This window comes from Phodopus roborovskii, unplaced genomic scaffold, assembly GCF_943737965.1.
Source record: "Phodopus roborovskii unplaced genomic scaffold, PHOROB, whole genome shotgun sequence".
Taxonomy (NCBI): domain Eukaryota; kingdom Metazoa; phylum Chordata; class Mammalia; order Rodentia; family Cricetidae; genus Phodopus; species Phodopus roborovskii.
The window spans coordinates 10,060,534-10,075,100 of record NW_026126541.1 but is presented as its reverse complement, the minus strand read 5'-3'; the positions used below and the strand labels follow the sequence as shown (position 1 = coordinate 10,075,100).

The window sequence follows — 14,567 nt, the reverse complement described above, 5'->3', positions numbered from 1 at the left end:
ATCGCATGTCTCTTAATTGTCTAATACAAGGTCTGCACTGTTTATGGCAGTTTCACTGTATGGGCTTTTATTCTTATGAATACATATACACTAGAAAAAACTGCCAGGAGATACAAACTTACTGAGTCATGACCATTCCGATCAAGACTTACTGAATTTAAATAATGTGCTAGGTGCTTAATGTAATTAACTTCATGATTATCCAGGCAACAACCAAGACCCCCATGTCTTTGGGTGTGCTGCTGAGCATTAGCTCTGGCCACCCCTGGACTGCATATAGACAGGGCTCCATCCTCTCTCTGGGGTTACTCATTGAGATGGGAGTAACCACTCAGAAGCAGTGATGTCCTGGATTCCAGGGGCTGGTGCAGGCATGGCCACCTGATAGGATATGGGCTGGTGAAAAAGGCAAAATTTAGAGTAACAAGAAAAAGGCACTGTTTTAAAAACCCAAATAAACAGTAAAGCAGACTGTATTGGGTTACTGAGAATTTTCCTGTGGTTTTTTTGTTTTCATTTGTTTTTTGTTTGTTTTGTGTTTTGGTTTGTTTTAATTCAAACCAATAACACCCCCACACATCTTTGTTCAGGAGATATTCTGCTCCTAAATTATTTGTATCTATTCATTTGACACAGAGCTTCGCCGCCCCCCCCCCCATACACAATTTGTATGTGCATGAAGTACAATGCGAAGCACAGAGATAAAGGTATACATGCATACAAGTGCCTGTGTGCCTCTGTGTGCTGCTAGGGAGCTGCAGCACCATGGACAGCACACTGTGAAAGCCTTGCACCTGAGGGGAAGCTGGCTCTGCAGACTTAGAGGCTGAGGTAATTTATGCAGACTACAATGGGAAGTCCAGCCCCTTTCTTCTCCTGAGTTTCCAGATCAGTGAGAATCATGGGAAACAAAACACATTAGCGCCTCAGGAAGAGCAGAAGACAACAGTCTCCTGGACCAAGAGAAGGAGGCATTTGTCCAGCCTGCTAACAGACTAAATCCACCCTATCTCTAGAGGAAACAGTAGGAAAAGAAAGGAAGGCATGCACACAACCAGAAACCTTCCCACCAGGAAATGAGACTTCAAGAGACAGCCCTAGCAGACACCAGGCTTAAACAACACAGTAATTAGTGGCCTAATTTATCTACATACCTCCAAAGTGAGCTCTCCGTGATGCTCCCAAGGTTATAGTCATAGAGCTTTGTCAAAATGAGAATCACCTGAAGGCAGAAGAAGAAATCATGGTTAGTCTCAAACAATTACAATCTCTTAGAACTGAAATGGCCCAGGGGAGGACTTAGGATTCCTTTAATGGGCGCTTAACATAATTGAATAAATTGTGAGCTCTTTGCTGCTGCTGAGGGCTGCCAGCCCAGTACTGATCTTCTCCCGCCAGCTGCCCTGCCCACCTTTCTCGGGGTGACCCCTCCGTCAGTGATGCCAGTATGTCTTGCCCTGCTGGATTTATTATTTTCCAGGAAGCTTACTGTCAAATATGTACACTTTAAGTTAGCCCCTGAGTAAATATTCAGGAAAGGTCAGTTCCCAGCTCCCATAGCTGGGTCAGATGGTCCACCATCCTTGATTCCTGAACCTCAGGGTGCGCATCTGACAGTGGCAGTACAGAGAGAGATGCTAACTTTTACGAAACATTACTGTGAAAAATAAAATATGAATCATAAATACAAATTACATATAAATGCGTATGGGTGTCTTCAGCAGTAGCCCCTTTCCTTTCCTTGTGAGTTTGGTTAACTTTTTCTTCGGACTTTGAAATCAGAGAGGAGCAAGTACACCACAGAGAGCAAAGTTATAGCACCATGACAAGGCAGGTCTGGGGCACATGATCCCTGAGACTTATAAAGTCGGGTATGGAAGCCTTCTAATTAGGAACAGGTTCTGGGAAAGAATGTACCCCAAACAAATTCCCCTTAGTCTCACAGCCAAGGCTCCTTTGATTTGTTAACTGTTTCTTAGAGAAAATCAAAGTATTTAGTACATCTGTTCAGAATACAGGAAACAGTTGTTCATCCAGAATTTCCCCTCATGCCAGAGGAGAACACAAGAGCACAGTGAAGTTCGGGTTCTGTGAGCCAAAGGGTAAAAAAAAAAAAAAAAAAAAAAACCTTCTCAAGAAGAAAAGGGGGGCTTCAGGGTCCACACCCTTGCTCGCCAGGATTGCTGACAGGCTTGGAAATCACAGCAGATTGAGAGAAGAGCAACTCTCTCTACCTGTGACCTCTAACAGGCTCCACCTGGTTTCCTGGAGTACCCAAGTCCCAGGGCACCTGTGGACCCTGAGCAGCACACCTGCTTCCAGTCACCCTCCTGTGCCTGTCCACTCTTCCTGCAGGAGGGAGGAATGTTCTGGGCTTATTCATTGTTCTGTTTAGGTTGGCATCCAAGGCCTAGCCCTACAACTTTTGGCCCAGCTATAACGTTTCCAAGTCAGCAGAAAATCATTCTCATCAGTGTCCTGGATTTTCTCTCAAGGCCTTGGGATCAATTACAGCCACAACAAGCACACAACCTTGAATTCTGAGGCAGTGGCTACCCAAGCGTGCTAAATCCTTCCAAATTCCAGGCTACTGGCACAGGGCCCCATTTAGGAGGCAGGAGCATCGGGGTGATCCTTAACATTTCCCAGAAAGTCAACTAGGACTCCTTTCTAGGAAATGGAGAGCTATGTTACACAGAAGTCCAACAGAGATACCTGCAGACCTGTCCTTTAAGGCTGCTCTCTCCCAACCCACAGTGTGAGCTGTCATCAACCATCTCTTCAAAACTCCCTTCTTCAGCAAGACATGAGCTTGTGTGAGGTGGGGCACCCTATGGATACATCAGATGGCATGCCTGTGATGGGGCAATGCTTAACAGATTCCTGGGTCAATTAAGTCACTCTAAGTGCTAAATTTCAGTCACAGCCATTCTAGGAACACTGATCTGGGGCAGCAGGGTGGCTGTTTGTTTGAAGACAGAGAGTGATATTGAGACTCCACCTCAGTGTGATTTTGCCAAACAGCCCTATAAATTCCCCCACCAGGAAAACAGGGGGTGTGGGCAGGAAGTATTTCCAGGTCGTTGCTCTTATGATACAACACAGCAGTAAACTAAATAATGAAGTTCAGATGGTCACGGGCCATAGTTCCCATTCATAACAAGGGACTTTGGAGTTGCCCAGGAGTAGGAACCCTTTAACCCAGTGTGAAATGGTGTGAGCCAGCTTGCCCACACACATAGTGATTGTTTAAGAGTCTTCCAGGGCAGGCGAGCACGAAGGTGGAAATCTCTGCTTCCTCTTGCTGGGCTAGTAAAACTGAAACGCCAGTGATACGGTAGAACAGTTTATCAATACTGCACGAGAGGTGGCCTTTGTAATGTTTCACAGCATAGCTCGTAAAACCAATCTATTCTTCCTGCTTTGAGAACAAGAGCAAGAAGGAAAGGCGACTTCGCCTTCTAGCCTTCAGTTATGTGTTCAATCGATCATTTGAGGTCTCTCTTCCCTTCATTCTTCCTCTTGGGTGTATGCCATACTCACCAACTCACTCATAGACAGGTAAGTGATGCAATGCTATGTAGGAGCTGTTAACTTGTTTATTGGTGAATCATTGCTCTCTTATGATTACCAGTGCTATTTAACAAAATCCTTGAATGTTAAAGGAGTCACAGCCAAAATCATTGCTCCAAAGACAGGAGAAATTGAAAACCCAATTGTCTGCCTATCCTAGTACTATCATCCTACAGCTTTGTATATTTTCAGACGTGAAAGAAATCAACATAACTGTGGCAAAATTTGCTTAAGTAGTATATAACAATCATTTATTTTCATTCCATAAATAATTTTCATGTATTGGTTTTTATTATTTCAAGTATATGACACTTAATTATAAATTCAGTAGAAGCAGGGATATTTTCAGTTGTGTGTGTGTTCGTTATATGCTTGTGTTTATGCGGATGTATGTATGTGCAGGAGAGGGGAGGTTTGACATGCATATATGCAACATTAGGTTTCTTGCTCTATCATTTTCCACCAAATATTTTGAGACAGGATCTCTTACCAAACCAGGACCTTATTGATTCTGCTAGACTGGCTGGACAAGAGAGACCTCCAGTGCTGTGCCATCTCTGCTCCCATGTGCTGGGGCTACAGATGCAAGCCACTACACCTATTTTAGTCATGAATGTTGCGAATCAAAACTCAGATCCTCGTGCTTAAACTACAGAACTTTACTGGTGGGACCATCTTCCCAGCCTCTATCTAGGTTATTTTGACAAACACACAACTGTTTGAAATATTGTCCATAAGCTTCCTACTTATTGCTATATCTTGATCTCTATGTAGAGTGCCCAAATACCCATAATTAAAACAGTAAATACTAATCCTAATGATAACTTTCTTATGTTCCACTCCAAATCACAGGGCATCTTCAAATACCTATGGTTGGAATATATATATATATATATATATATTCCAAAGAAATGTGGGCTGCTCACCTCCACTTAACAAAGTATCCACATCCTAGCACAAAGTTATATCTGGAACTTTCTACAGTAGCATATCAGAAGTGTCCTTTCTAACCAGTCTCAGAACTCCTGTTACCACATGAAATCTGTCTCTTGCTGGGACTTTTTTTGTTACACTCTTGCCTTACAAAACCTTACTTTGTTCATACTTCAAGAAAATGTAGTGCCCACCTACTGAGCCATTGTGTAGCAGTCATGCATTCTTTGTATTCTGCATGGGAAAGGGTGATGTCTTTAAAGAAATGAGCAAAGGTTTTCTGCCTAGTGTAGAGTTAATGTCGGGCTGGGTCCCTTTGCCCAGAGCCTTCCATACTCCTTATTGAATAATTCCATCAGCACTGACCACTCACACTTTTGCATAAAAGTGAGAAATTGTCACTGAGGACTTTGTGACAGAAAAATGCCAGTTCACTTCTTCAATGCCCCATACCCTTTTCTGCTTTGTATTACAAAACAAAGCTTTTGTAGATATAAATAGAGACACTAGCATATGCATGACTAAGCAGAAAGGACCACTGTAAATTAATAAAAGCCATTTAAAAACCTTTTGTACCAAAACAGTGTTCTTTGCTTAAAATTAATTAATCTGGAAACAGTGTCGGTTAATACACAGGCAGTCTCATTAGGCAAATTATTAGCCACATAACAACTTTGAATATGACAATATGTCTTCATTGTTACCATAAAATATAATTTAGAAACAAAACCCCAAGCATTTGTGGAGCCCTCGGATCACCTTCCGGGGAAAGCAATTCTGCCCAGTGTGTATTGGCAAATGTCTAAACGCTATACAGCAGAGGGTGAAAGCCATTGTTCACTTCCTAATCAGCATCACTGGAATGTCCTGCTTCTTTTATTAAGGAAAGAGATAGTTTTCCCTGGCCATTCACTAAATTACGCAATTTAACCCTACTGGAAGGAAAGAGGAATGTTATGACATGAGTTTATCAGGGCAATTGGCTTGGCCACCAACCTTGATTACCTTAATCTGGGGAAATCGTAGGAAATGGGGACATGTGTCCATCTCTTATTTTCTGCCCCATCTCCAGTTGTGGAATGTTCAACTCTAAATGGAACATATGTACTATATCCCCTCATGTAACTAACTGCTCTGTGTCAGGATTCAGGCATCATGCTGGTCTGCTCCCATCTCCTGACAGAATGCAGTTATCTACTCCCCCCCACACACACACCCAAGCTCCATGGTTTGACTTAGCTTTATAAGCCAAGGTGGAATGATTGAGATCGGTAGATAGACAGGGACAGAGAGAGATGCACAGTACCCTGGTCAGCCCAGGTGCAAAGACCCCTTTAAAAGAAAGACCTCCGCCCACCTAATGCTTTCTTTCTGCTCTCCCTTTCCTGCTGTCTTTCCCTGGGGCGGACAGAACTTTTCCTGTCTCCCTCTTCTCTTCTCTCTCTGTCTCAGTCTCTCTCTCTCTTCCTTCCCTGCCCAGCTCTCTCTGTGTGTCTCTCTCTGTCTCTCAGTCTCTCTCTCTTCCTTCCCTGCCAAACTCTGTGTGTGTGTGTGTCTTTATCTCTTCTCTTTCCTTCTCTCTCTCTCTCTGTGTGTGTCTTTACCTCTTCTCTCTCTCTCTCTCTCTGTGTGTGTGTGTGTGTGTGTCTTTGCCCCTTCTCTCTTTCCTTCTCCATCCCCTCTCCTTTCTAATAACCCTTCTTGCTTAAGCTCTGACCCCCTGGCATGTTTGCTCCTCCTGCTCAGTCACCCTAGCCTGCCATGGAATCCGCCAACGTTACCCAAGCTTTATTATATCATTCTGGGATCATTGTGGAAGAAGTTTGGGTAGAAAGAGTGTAATTGACGGAGGTGTTCTTAACTACAAGACTAGAGTGTCTTTTGAACACAGTGGGATTGTTACGGAGTATTAGTTGAAGATGTCCTACATTTGTTCAATGCTGCAAAGATGTGTTGCATTTGCTTAACTCTGTGAAGTTGAATTATTTTGCCTGTCTAAAACACCTGATGTGTTTAATAAAGAGCTAAATGGCCAATTGTTAGGAACAAGAAAGGATAGGTGGGGGGTAGCAGGCACAGAGAATAGAAATCTGGGAAGAGAAGACTGAGGAACAAAAAAAAAAAAAAAAAAAAAAAAAAAAGGAAGAAGAAGGAAAGGTGGATGCTAAGAGCCAGTCACCCAGCTACACTGCAAGCTGCAGCAGTGAAGTAAAAAGTAAAGGAAGGTGTATAGAAGAGAAAAGTAAAAGCCCAAAGGAAAAAGATAGCGGGATAGTTAGTTAAGAAAAGCTGGCTACAAACAAACAAGGCTCTGTGTATTTATTTGGGAGCTGTGTGTTGGGCCTTCAAAGAGTAAAGAGTTAAAGACACAGCAGTGTGACAGAATGCTCAAAATGTGTCAAACCTAAACTAGATCAAAATCTCAACATGGAGAGGGGAAATGAGCATAAAGTTTCACCCCTAGTATTGGGCTGATTGGAGAGGGGCAGTTTTCTGTACATGCCAGTGGAAGGCCTTACATCAATAAATATCTGAGCTGTCTATGTTGGTCATGATGGTAGAGATGGAGAAGAAAGAAAACAAAGTTAGAAAGGTCAGAAAAGAGGTGTGGATCTTGGAAGAGTTGGAGATAGAATGGCAAATATGATCAAAATAAGCTGTATTAAATTCTGAGAACATCTAATATAATATTTGTTTAAAAGAAAAATAAATAAATAAATAAATAAAATCACCAGAAAAGAAAATAAGGATATACCTATTTACTTTTTCTAATGCTAATAATCTGTATTCCTTTTTTATCTCTATAGATCAAATGATAAAAACTAATCTCAAGGGAATTGAACTGTGTGTCTGGTTCCTAAAGAATGAACAATTTGTACCACAAGATCCTAAAGTCTCTTTCCCAATGCCCAGGAATGAATCCAATATCTGAAAGATCGCAGGATCTATCAAGCAACATAATTCAGGATTGGACGGGCAGGTATAATTGTGGCCCCAGAGGAGAACTTACAGAGCTCAACGAAGCTAATGCTCATAATCTTTGACTCCTGGGGAGGGCCACTGCTGTCTCTGGTGAGCAGGAACAGGCCTACCTGAAGATGACAGAAAACTGGACAAGACTGAAGTTAGTGAGCTCCCTCTGTTTCATCAGCTTCTAGTGGGTCTAGAGGTTTCTTCATCAGGTAGCTGAAAAGGCTAACTTTCTGCTTACTCTAACAGCTTGCTAGAGAAAACTTATGTGGATGCAAAACTGAAGCCAATACACGGGGACAAAACAACTATAAAGAGCCTCAAGAGATCTGGACAGCTTGAACAGTTAGATTAAAAAAAAAAATAGGTGTTCTGGTTTGGGTTACTTTCTTTGTGCTCCAAATTTAGTAAAAAGGAGCAAAATAACCATGCTGCCTGCCTGTGAAATATGCATGTTCCAGATTGTGTCTTTGGTTCAGCAAGTATTTATCCAACTTTTCAACTCAGACATTTTCATTCTTTTTGGAAGCTGTGAATCCTTTGAGAATCTGACCTAATAAAAATCTATGGGCATAAAACAATGAATAGAAATTTAACGATGTCATTGATCATTTCTGAATTCCAAAAGGGTAAGAAATTCAAGAATGGAAACTTATATAATTCCAGGAAAATAAGAGCTTTGTTCAGAAGCAAGAACATTCAGCTTGAAATTTTTGCACATTTAACTCAATCAGCACTTGGTAAGGCTTGCTAAATGCCAGGCACAAGGAAACACTGCACTGCAAAGAAGCAGGAATGGGATGAGGGTTGGTGTCAGTCCCTAGAGACTCACAACCTGGAAACCAAACGAGAAAAAATTGAAAACGGGGCATGGGGGAAAAACACACCCACATCTTTCAGAAAGCAAGCAAGAGAAGTGTCATCTGTGATGACTCTAAAGGAAAGGAGGCGTTCCCAAGTGCAGGGAATGTGGCCAGAGATGAAAGGATAGAGATTCTGTCTTTTAAGGGAAAGGAGCCTGACTATGGCAGCACAGAGGCATCAAAGTCCAAAGAGCTTTGGCAGAAAACTCGGGTTTACCTAGCTTAGAGGATGGGTAGGCGTGCACAGAATATCGGAACAGAGAGATGCACTGTGGCTCCTCCAGGAGATCCTTAAGCATTAGCTTCGATGTACTCTTTACTGCAAAGTGAAAGGGTTTCAAGCTTGGCCACAATAGCCAAGAAGACATCTTTAGTCCAAAAGCCAGATCCCTAAAATTCACCCAAAGAAAATTTTGTTATATAAGGAGGCCTAGAGTTAGTGGAGTTTCAGAAGTAACAGCATGAAAATGATATCAGACCTAAGTGATAATCACCTCTCCCCTCCAACAAGGCCAACCCTAGGTACTCTTTACTTTCATATCTGCATGCAGCCACAACACTTCCTCACTTAGATTGCACCACATCCAGCAGACTAAAACAAAGTCTTTCCTATCCCATAATACATTTTCCTTTCATTGTTTTATTGCTTTTCAGTTATGGAGTTTACTAGATTTCCATCACTCTGACGAAATGCCCAAAGTGATTACTGTAATGCAGACAAATTTGGTTTTTCTGGCCCAGAGGTTTCATTCCATGGTCAGTTGGTTTCACTATTGTGAGGCCAGTGGCAAAGAATACTATCGTGGTAGTGAATACAAAGTGGAACAAAGCTGTTTACCTTATGGTACCCAGGAAGTTAAAAGAAAGGAGGGACCAGCATCCTAATCTTCCCTTTAAAGACAAGAACCTTGGTGCCCTCCCTGTCTGCTTTGTCTAAACCATGCACCATCACACATGGAGGTAGTCATAATTTCCATGTGCCATGCTTTGATTGGTTCTGGAAAATGTATTTCTTGTAATAGAAAGGGATAAGATTCAAATATTTATTGACTTCTTAATAATGGCATGTTAGGGTCTTCAATTTTACTATTGTGTGTGTCTCTGTGTGTTTTTATCCATGAGAATCAAAGCCAAACCTTGCACATATCATATTACTTAGCTACAATCCCAATGCTCCCAATGCTTTGGGTCATTTTAAGCATAACTTCATCTTTAAAATTTTGGAGCCCTAATTAAGTCACCTCAGGAGTGGATCTTTCCATTTATCTTCTTGGAGAACTTGGCTGACAACAGATCAAGGATCCACAATGGTGAGTGAACATAGACTCCTTTGCAGAGTCCAAGAGATTATTTTATTCTATCATTATCTTGGAAAATGTAAGTGAATGTGTAATTGCACATCTTTTGATTCATCAAAAGGAATAAGGATCAATAATGGCTAAACAGCATTAAGGTGCCCCAAAGTGGACATAAAGATTGTGATACACACACACACACACACACACACACACACACACACACATACACTTGAAGGACTCAGTCAAAAGTATTCTAACATAAGCAAAACAAATAGAGTACTAAAAATCAGCAAAAAGAAAACTGAATGCAAGAAAAGCATTTAACATTTTTTTTTCTTCTGGAAATTAATCCCCAAATGTTCTTCATGGTTTGTGGCAGGCCCCACACAATGCAGGGTAATGTTTATCTGTGTAATATCCTCTGCATGACTCTGAAATGAAGTGAGTCAAACAACTACTGCATCTCCTCCAGGGAACTCAAAAGACAAGACAACCCACAGTGATGCTGTGGGGACAGGGAGGTGCAGCTAGCTGAATGAACATGAGACACAGAGAAAGCTGTGACATGTGGGCAGCCCTTGGGGGAAGTGGAGAGGCTGAGCAGTAAATTCTCTGTGTTCTTTCTATGAATCTGTTCTTCTGCTGAACTAGAGGTCATCTGTAGCTAAGTCTTAAGGCAACAACCCTACCCCCGACAGCTATGGAGGTACCCCAGATGGTACCCCAGATGAGGAAAATCAGCCTTTGCTCAGGGCACACACTCACACCCTCCAGCCTGCTGGCCAGCAAGAGAACATTTGTAATAATAGACAATTAGAACCTACTCCTAAAGCAAGATTTTTATACTTAATAAGCAAACCCAAGCGTATCAAATCTGTCTGAACTAAGTTGCTTTATGAAAGAAATCTTTCAAAACAGAATGTGAATGATGCTCGCCACATTGAAAAATGACTCAAGAGCATATTTTCCCTCCAAAATCTATTGATGTCACAGTACCAAGCAAGGGATTCTGATGGCACCTAAGCACCACGTTACTTCCTCCTCCTCTTCTGCTACTGAATAATGAGATATAATGTCAAACCATATGAATACATCAACAGAAATATATTCTTCTTTTTCTCTTTGTGAGTCACTGGACCCAAATGATATTCTTTCTAGTATCCTCTGCGTTGAGGCAAGATAAGAGAAATGCTAAAACAGATGATATTTGCCTCCAAAAAGAGCCAAATATTTCCACAAGAACAAAGAAAAAAATTGTAGTAAAATGAAGCAATTATACTCAATATGAAGAAAATGCATTTTTAAAACAAGATTTCTTTACACATGGATAATAATATATAAAATAAATTAAATGGCCAAAGATATTCAAAGCCAAATCTTGATGACTTAAAATGATTTAGTCTGAAGAACAAAGACAAACGCAGACAAGTTAAAGTACCATTTGGGGACTGTCATTCCTGAAAGCCATATGGATTATGCTAACCTAAACTACAAACTATACATCCTGTCCTTTTCCCCCTGTTCCCTTACTGCTGAGAGGAGGAGGGACTTAATTCTCAGAATATCCTTCTTTATGTCATTTCCTGTACCTGGAGTGAGGGGAAGATAGTACTCACTCAATGTACAACATGCATTTCATTAAGAACATTAAGAAATGAGTATATTTTATAAATTCCCGTCACTTGGTACATGGAAGCAAACTAGAGAATACAGATCATTTTATCTCTAAGATAATAAGAGAATATTCCTTGAATCCTTTTCTGTCTGAGAAGTCTTTAGTAAAGAGAGACAGAGACACGGGGAGAAAAGAAGGCAATTGCTTAAGTGAGAAGGATATCTACTCGAGTGGATAGGAGAAGACAGAAAGAATGTGACCAATGGACATATCCTCCCAACTTCCTGATGCAATGGCCTGAGAAAGACAGATTTATTGGTTCTGAAATCATTCCCTTACAGATTCATACTCTCTAAACATTAACCCCTTTCTTGTGTAACTCTTACACAAAGCGAGCACAACATTAGGCAGCAAAGTGAAGGGTCTCTCTGTTCTTGGGCTTCCTGTTATACATATTTTACACCACGGGATGCAGTGAAACTTTCCTCTCTGCCTCCCCATCTTTGTTTTACAGTGTTATTCATGCTTCTAAGGAATCAATTCTTATTTGTTTGTTTGTTTTCATTTCATTTTACATTCCCACCAAATTCTCCCTCCTGCACCCCCCCAACCCGTCCCCACCACCAGCTAACCTCCTATAAACTCCTCCCTGCAGGTAAGGGCTCCCATGGGGATTGACAAAGTCTGACACATTATGTCGGGCATGACCAAGCCCCTCCCCACTGCTTTAGGGCCAAACATGGCATCCCCTCATAGGGAATGGACTCTGAGGAGTCAATTCTAAAAGATTCTATTTTCCAAAAATAGCACAAGAAGTATGTAAGGATATACATATCATGAAGACCCAAGTATCAGAATATGAGTGCCATGAGGGTGTTAGAATAAAAATGAGAATAATACTAGATCATATATACTTATGTATATGTTTCACATATGTGTGCTAGATCATATATACTTATGTATATGTTTCACATATGTGTGCATATGCACATAATGCCATACTTCTGTTCTCCTTGTAAATGTATTTCTGTTTGACATGGAGTACAAAAAGGAAAGCATCACCAGTAAATCATCAGAGATAGGTCAAACTGAAGGTAAGAAAGGTAGAAAATATTGCACACACTTATAAACAATACTCAAGAAACAATAGCAACTGATTTGTTCACTAGATGTTTTGTTTGCTCTTCCTGGGTACGTGTGATATTGTGGGACACAGTTTGTCTAAAAGAGAATTCTCAGATTAAAATATCTGGCACGAAACTAAATTTAAACAAAATCACTTCATTTTTATGAGTGTTTACCTGAATGTATGTATGTGTACTGTGTCTATGCAGTTCCCACAGGGGCTACAGAGGGCATAGGATCCCTTGGAACTGGAGTTACAGATGGTTGTGAGCCATCATATGGATACTGGGACCGAGAGTGAGTCCTCTCCAAGAGTAGGAGGTACTCTGCCTTGAGAAGCTATCTCCTCAGCCCATTAAATAATATCTTAACATGGCAAGTAAAGTGTATTAAAAAAATCACTCACAGAAGCAAAGGGATTCTAACATATACTTTATCCTTTATTCACAGAAAAAATATATAAGATTCTAATTCTAAACATTTATAATGGCATGAGTTATAATGGGTATAAAATTAATTTGTGTTTATTCTTTTAAAACGCACAAAACATTGTTTAAAGATTATAAAGACTATTTAAGTATGATGGTTGACAAATGATATAGGTCATATTTTTAACAGATCCAGCTCTTGAATGAGGAATATCTAAAGTAAAGCATAATCTTCATATACCAGACACGGATTTGGTACATAAAAAGGAGTTTATATGTATAGGATTGGGGACAGATCTGATTTAGGACACTGGGGGAAACCAATAAGCCTACAACAGCACTATGTAACTTCAGCCATAGACAAGGAACTTTCTGGGGACACAAGTGATAAACATTTCAGGATTCCTAAAAAAATTATACAAAATAATGAATTACAAGAATGAATATTTACTTCAACCCTAGTAGGATACGAAGTGATCATTGGTCTTTACAAATCCATATTATTCTCTTCTGGAAAGCCTTCAGGAGGATGAGCAGAAGTGAGTAAATAGAAATGTTCTGACAGCGGGCAGCTTCACTGTCCCACCTGGAATAATCCACAGCTCCCGAACTCCAGCCTTCACAAAACCCTTTGCCCGTGGAGACTCCGCATCTTAAACATCATTAGCTCCACTGTAAATTCACCTTCAGACAGGATTTCCCATTCGATGCTCATTAAGCCTTTTGCAGTCCTATGCTATGAATAAGGCAACATGGACTTGAGCCCAGACTCAGCTGTAAATACTATGGCACTGAGGCTGTCAATATGCCTTTTCTGGCTTTGCGTTTTCTCCATGGTTACACTGTGCTTGCTGGGATCTCTTCCTCCTGGAAGAGCAATAAAGGCCTCCAGTCTCCAGAGTTCTTAGTTTTCATCCTGCTGAGCGCCGTGTCCCCTCCAAATATAACCAGGCTGTAAGTGCCATGATGATCTAACTTCTCAGTCTTTAGAAAGTGCTGTTTTCAGGGTGCTTTGAGGACAGAGCCCGCAGCTCTACTTGCTCCCCTCATGTCACCCTTCTTGCTGCTGCCACCCATTTTAAAAAATGAATATTACCACATTTCTCCATCTTTTCAAATGATTGGAACTTCACGCTAATGTTCAGTTTCAAATTTAATAAAACAGCCGAGTCAAACACAATCTGGATTCTACCTTCATGTTTAAGCCATTGCAAAATCCCTTTTACTGTCTCTAGTACAGGTGAACTTAAAATATCTCCCTCCTGCCCTTGAGGGTCAGTGTTTGCCAATGATCTGATGGGCTTTTCTATCAGTGCTGAACTTTTCCAGGCATTTACAACATGTTCCGCCAGTCTCCAGTGTTGAGTAGAATTAGGAAACATCCAGTAACCGCAAGACAAGACCATTGCTGTTTCATCAAATTCCAATGTCAGGAATGACACTCCCAAATGCCTGGGATTTCCTCTTGAAAGCTCTGACTGATTGAAAGATTAGATGCAGCAGATAATTCAGTGTTGTGTATCTCTTTTGTGAGGGACAAGTGGTTGTAAAGTATGTCTGTGATCCCATCCAAAGGTTTATTGATTTTCCTGTTCTTTAATTCAAGAGTGTTAGCTTTCATGCACAAATCTGCAAGATTCCTGAGAGTTGGCCAGGACACTGCAGAGAGCTGTAATCATTCAGTGAGTTTCTTCTAGTAGGAAAGGACAGCCCTGGATGAATATAAACACATTAGGTATAGGTGTGGAATTAAATCTCAATC

General features: G+C 40.9%; 1 protein-coding gene across 1 annotated transcript in view; it reads right to left on the bottom strand.

Annotated features, from left to right (window-relative positions):
• Positions 1–14,567, bottom strand: part of Sorcs1 (sortilin related VPS10 domain containing receptor 1) — a 505,553-nt gene that overhangs the window by 308,326 nt on the left and 182,660 nt on the right. The window contains exon 2 of the mRNA XM_051199684.1: positions 1,155–1,222. Within this exon, the coding sequence (XP_051055641.1) occupies positions 1,155–1,222 (68 nt within the window). The remainder of the gene's footprint in view (positions 1–1,154; positions 1,223–14,567) is intronic.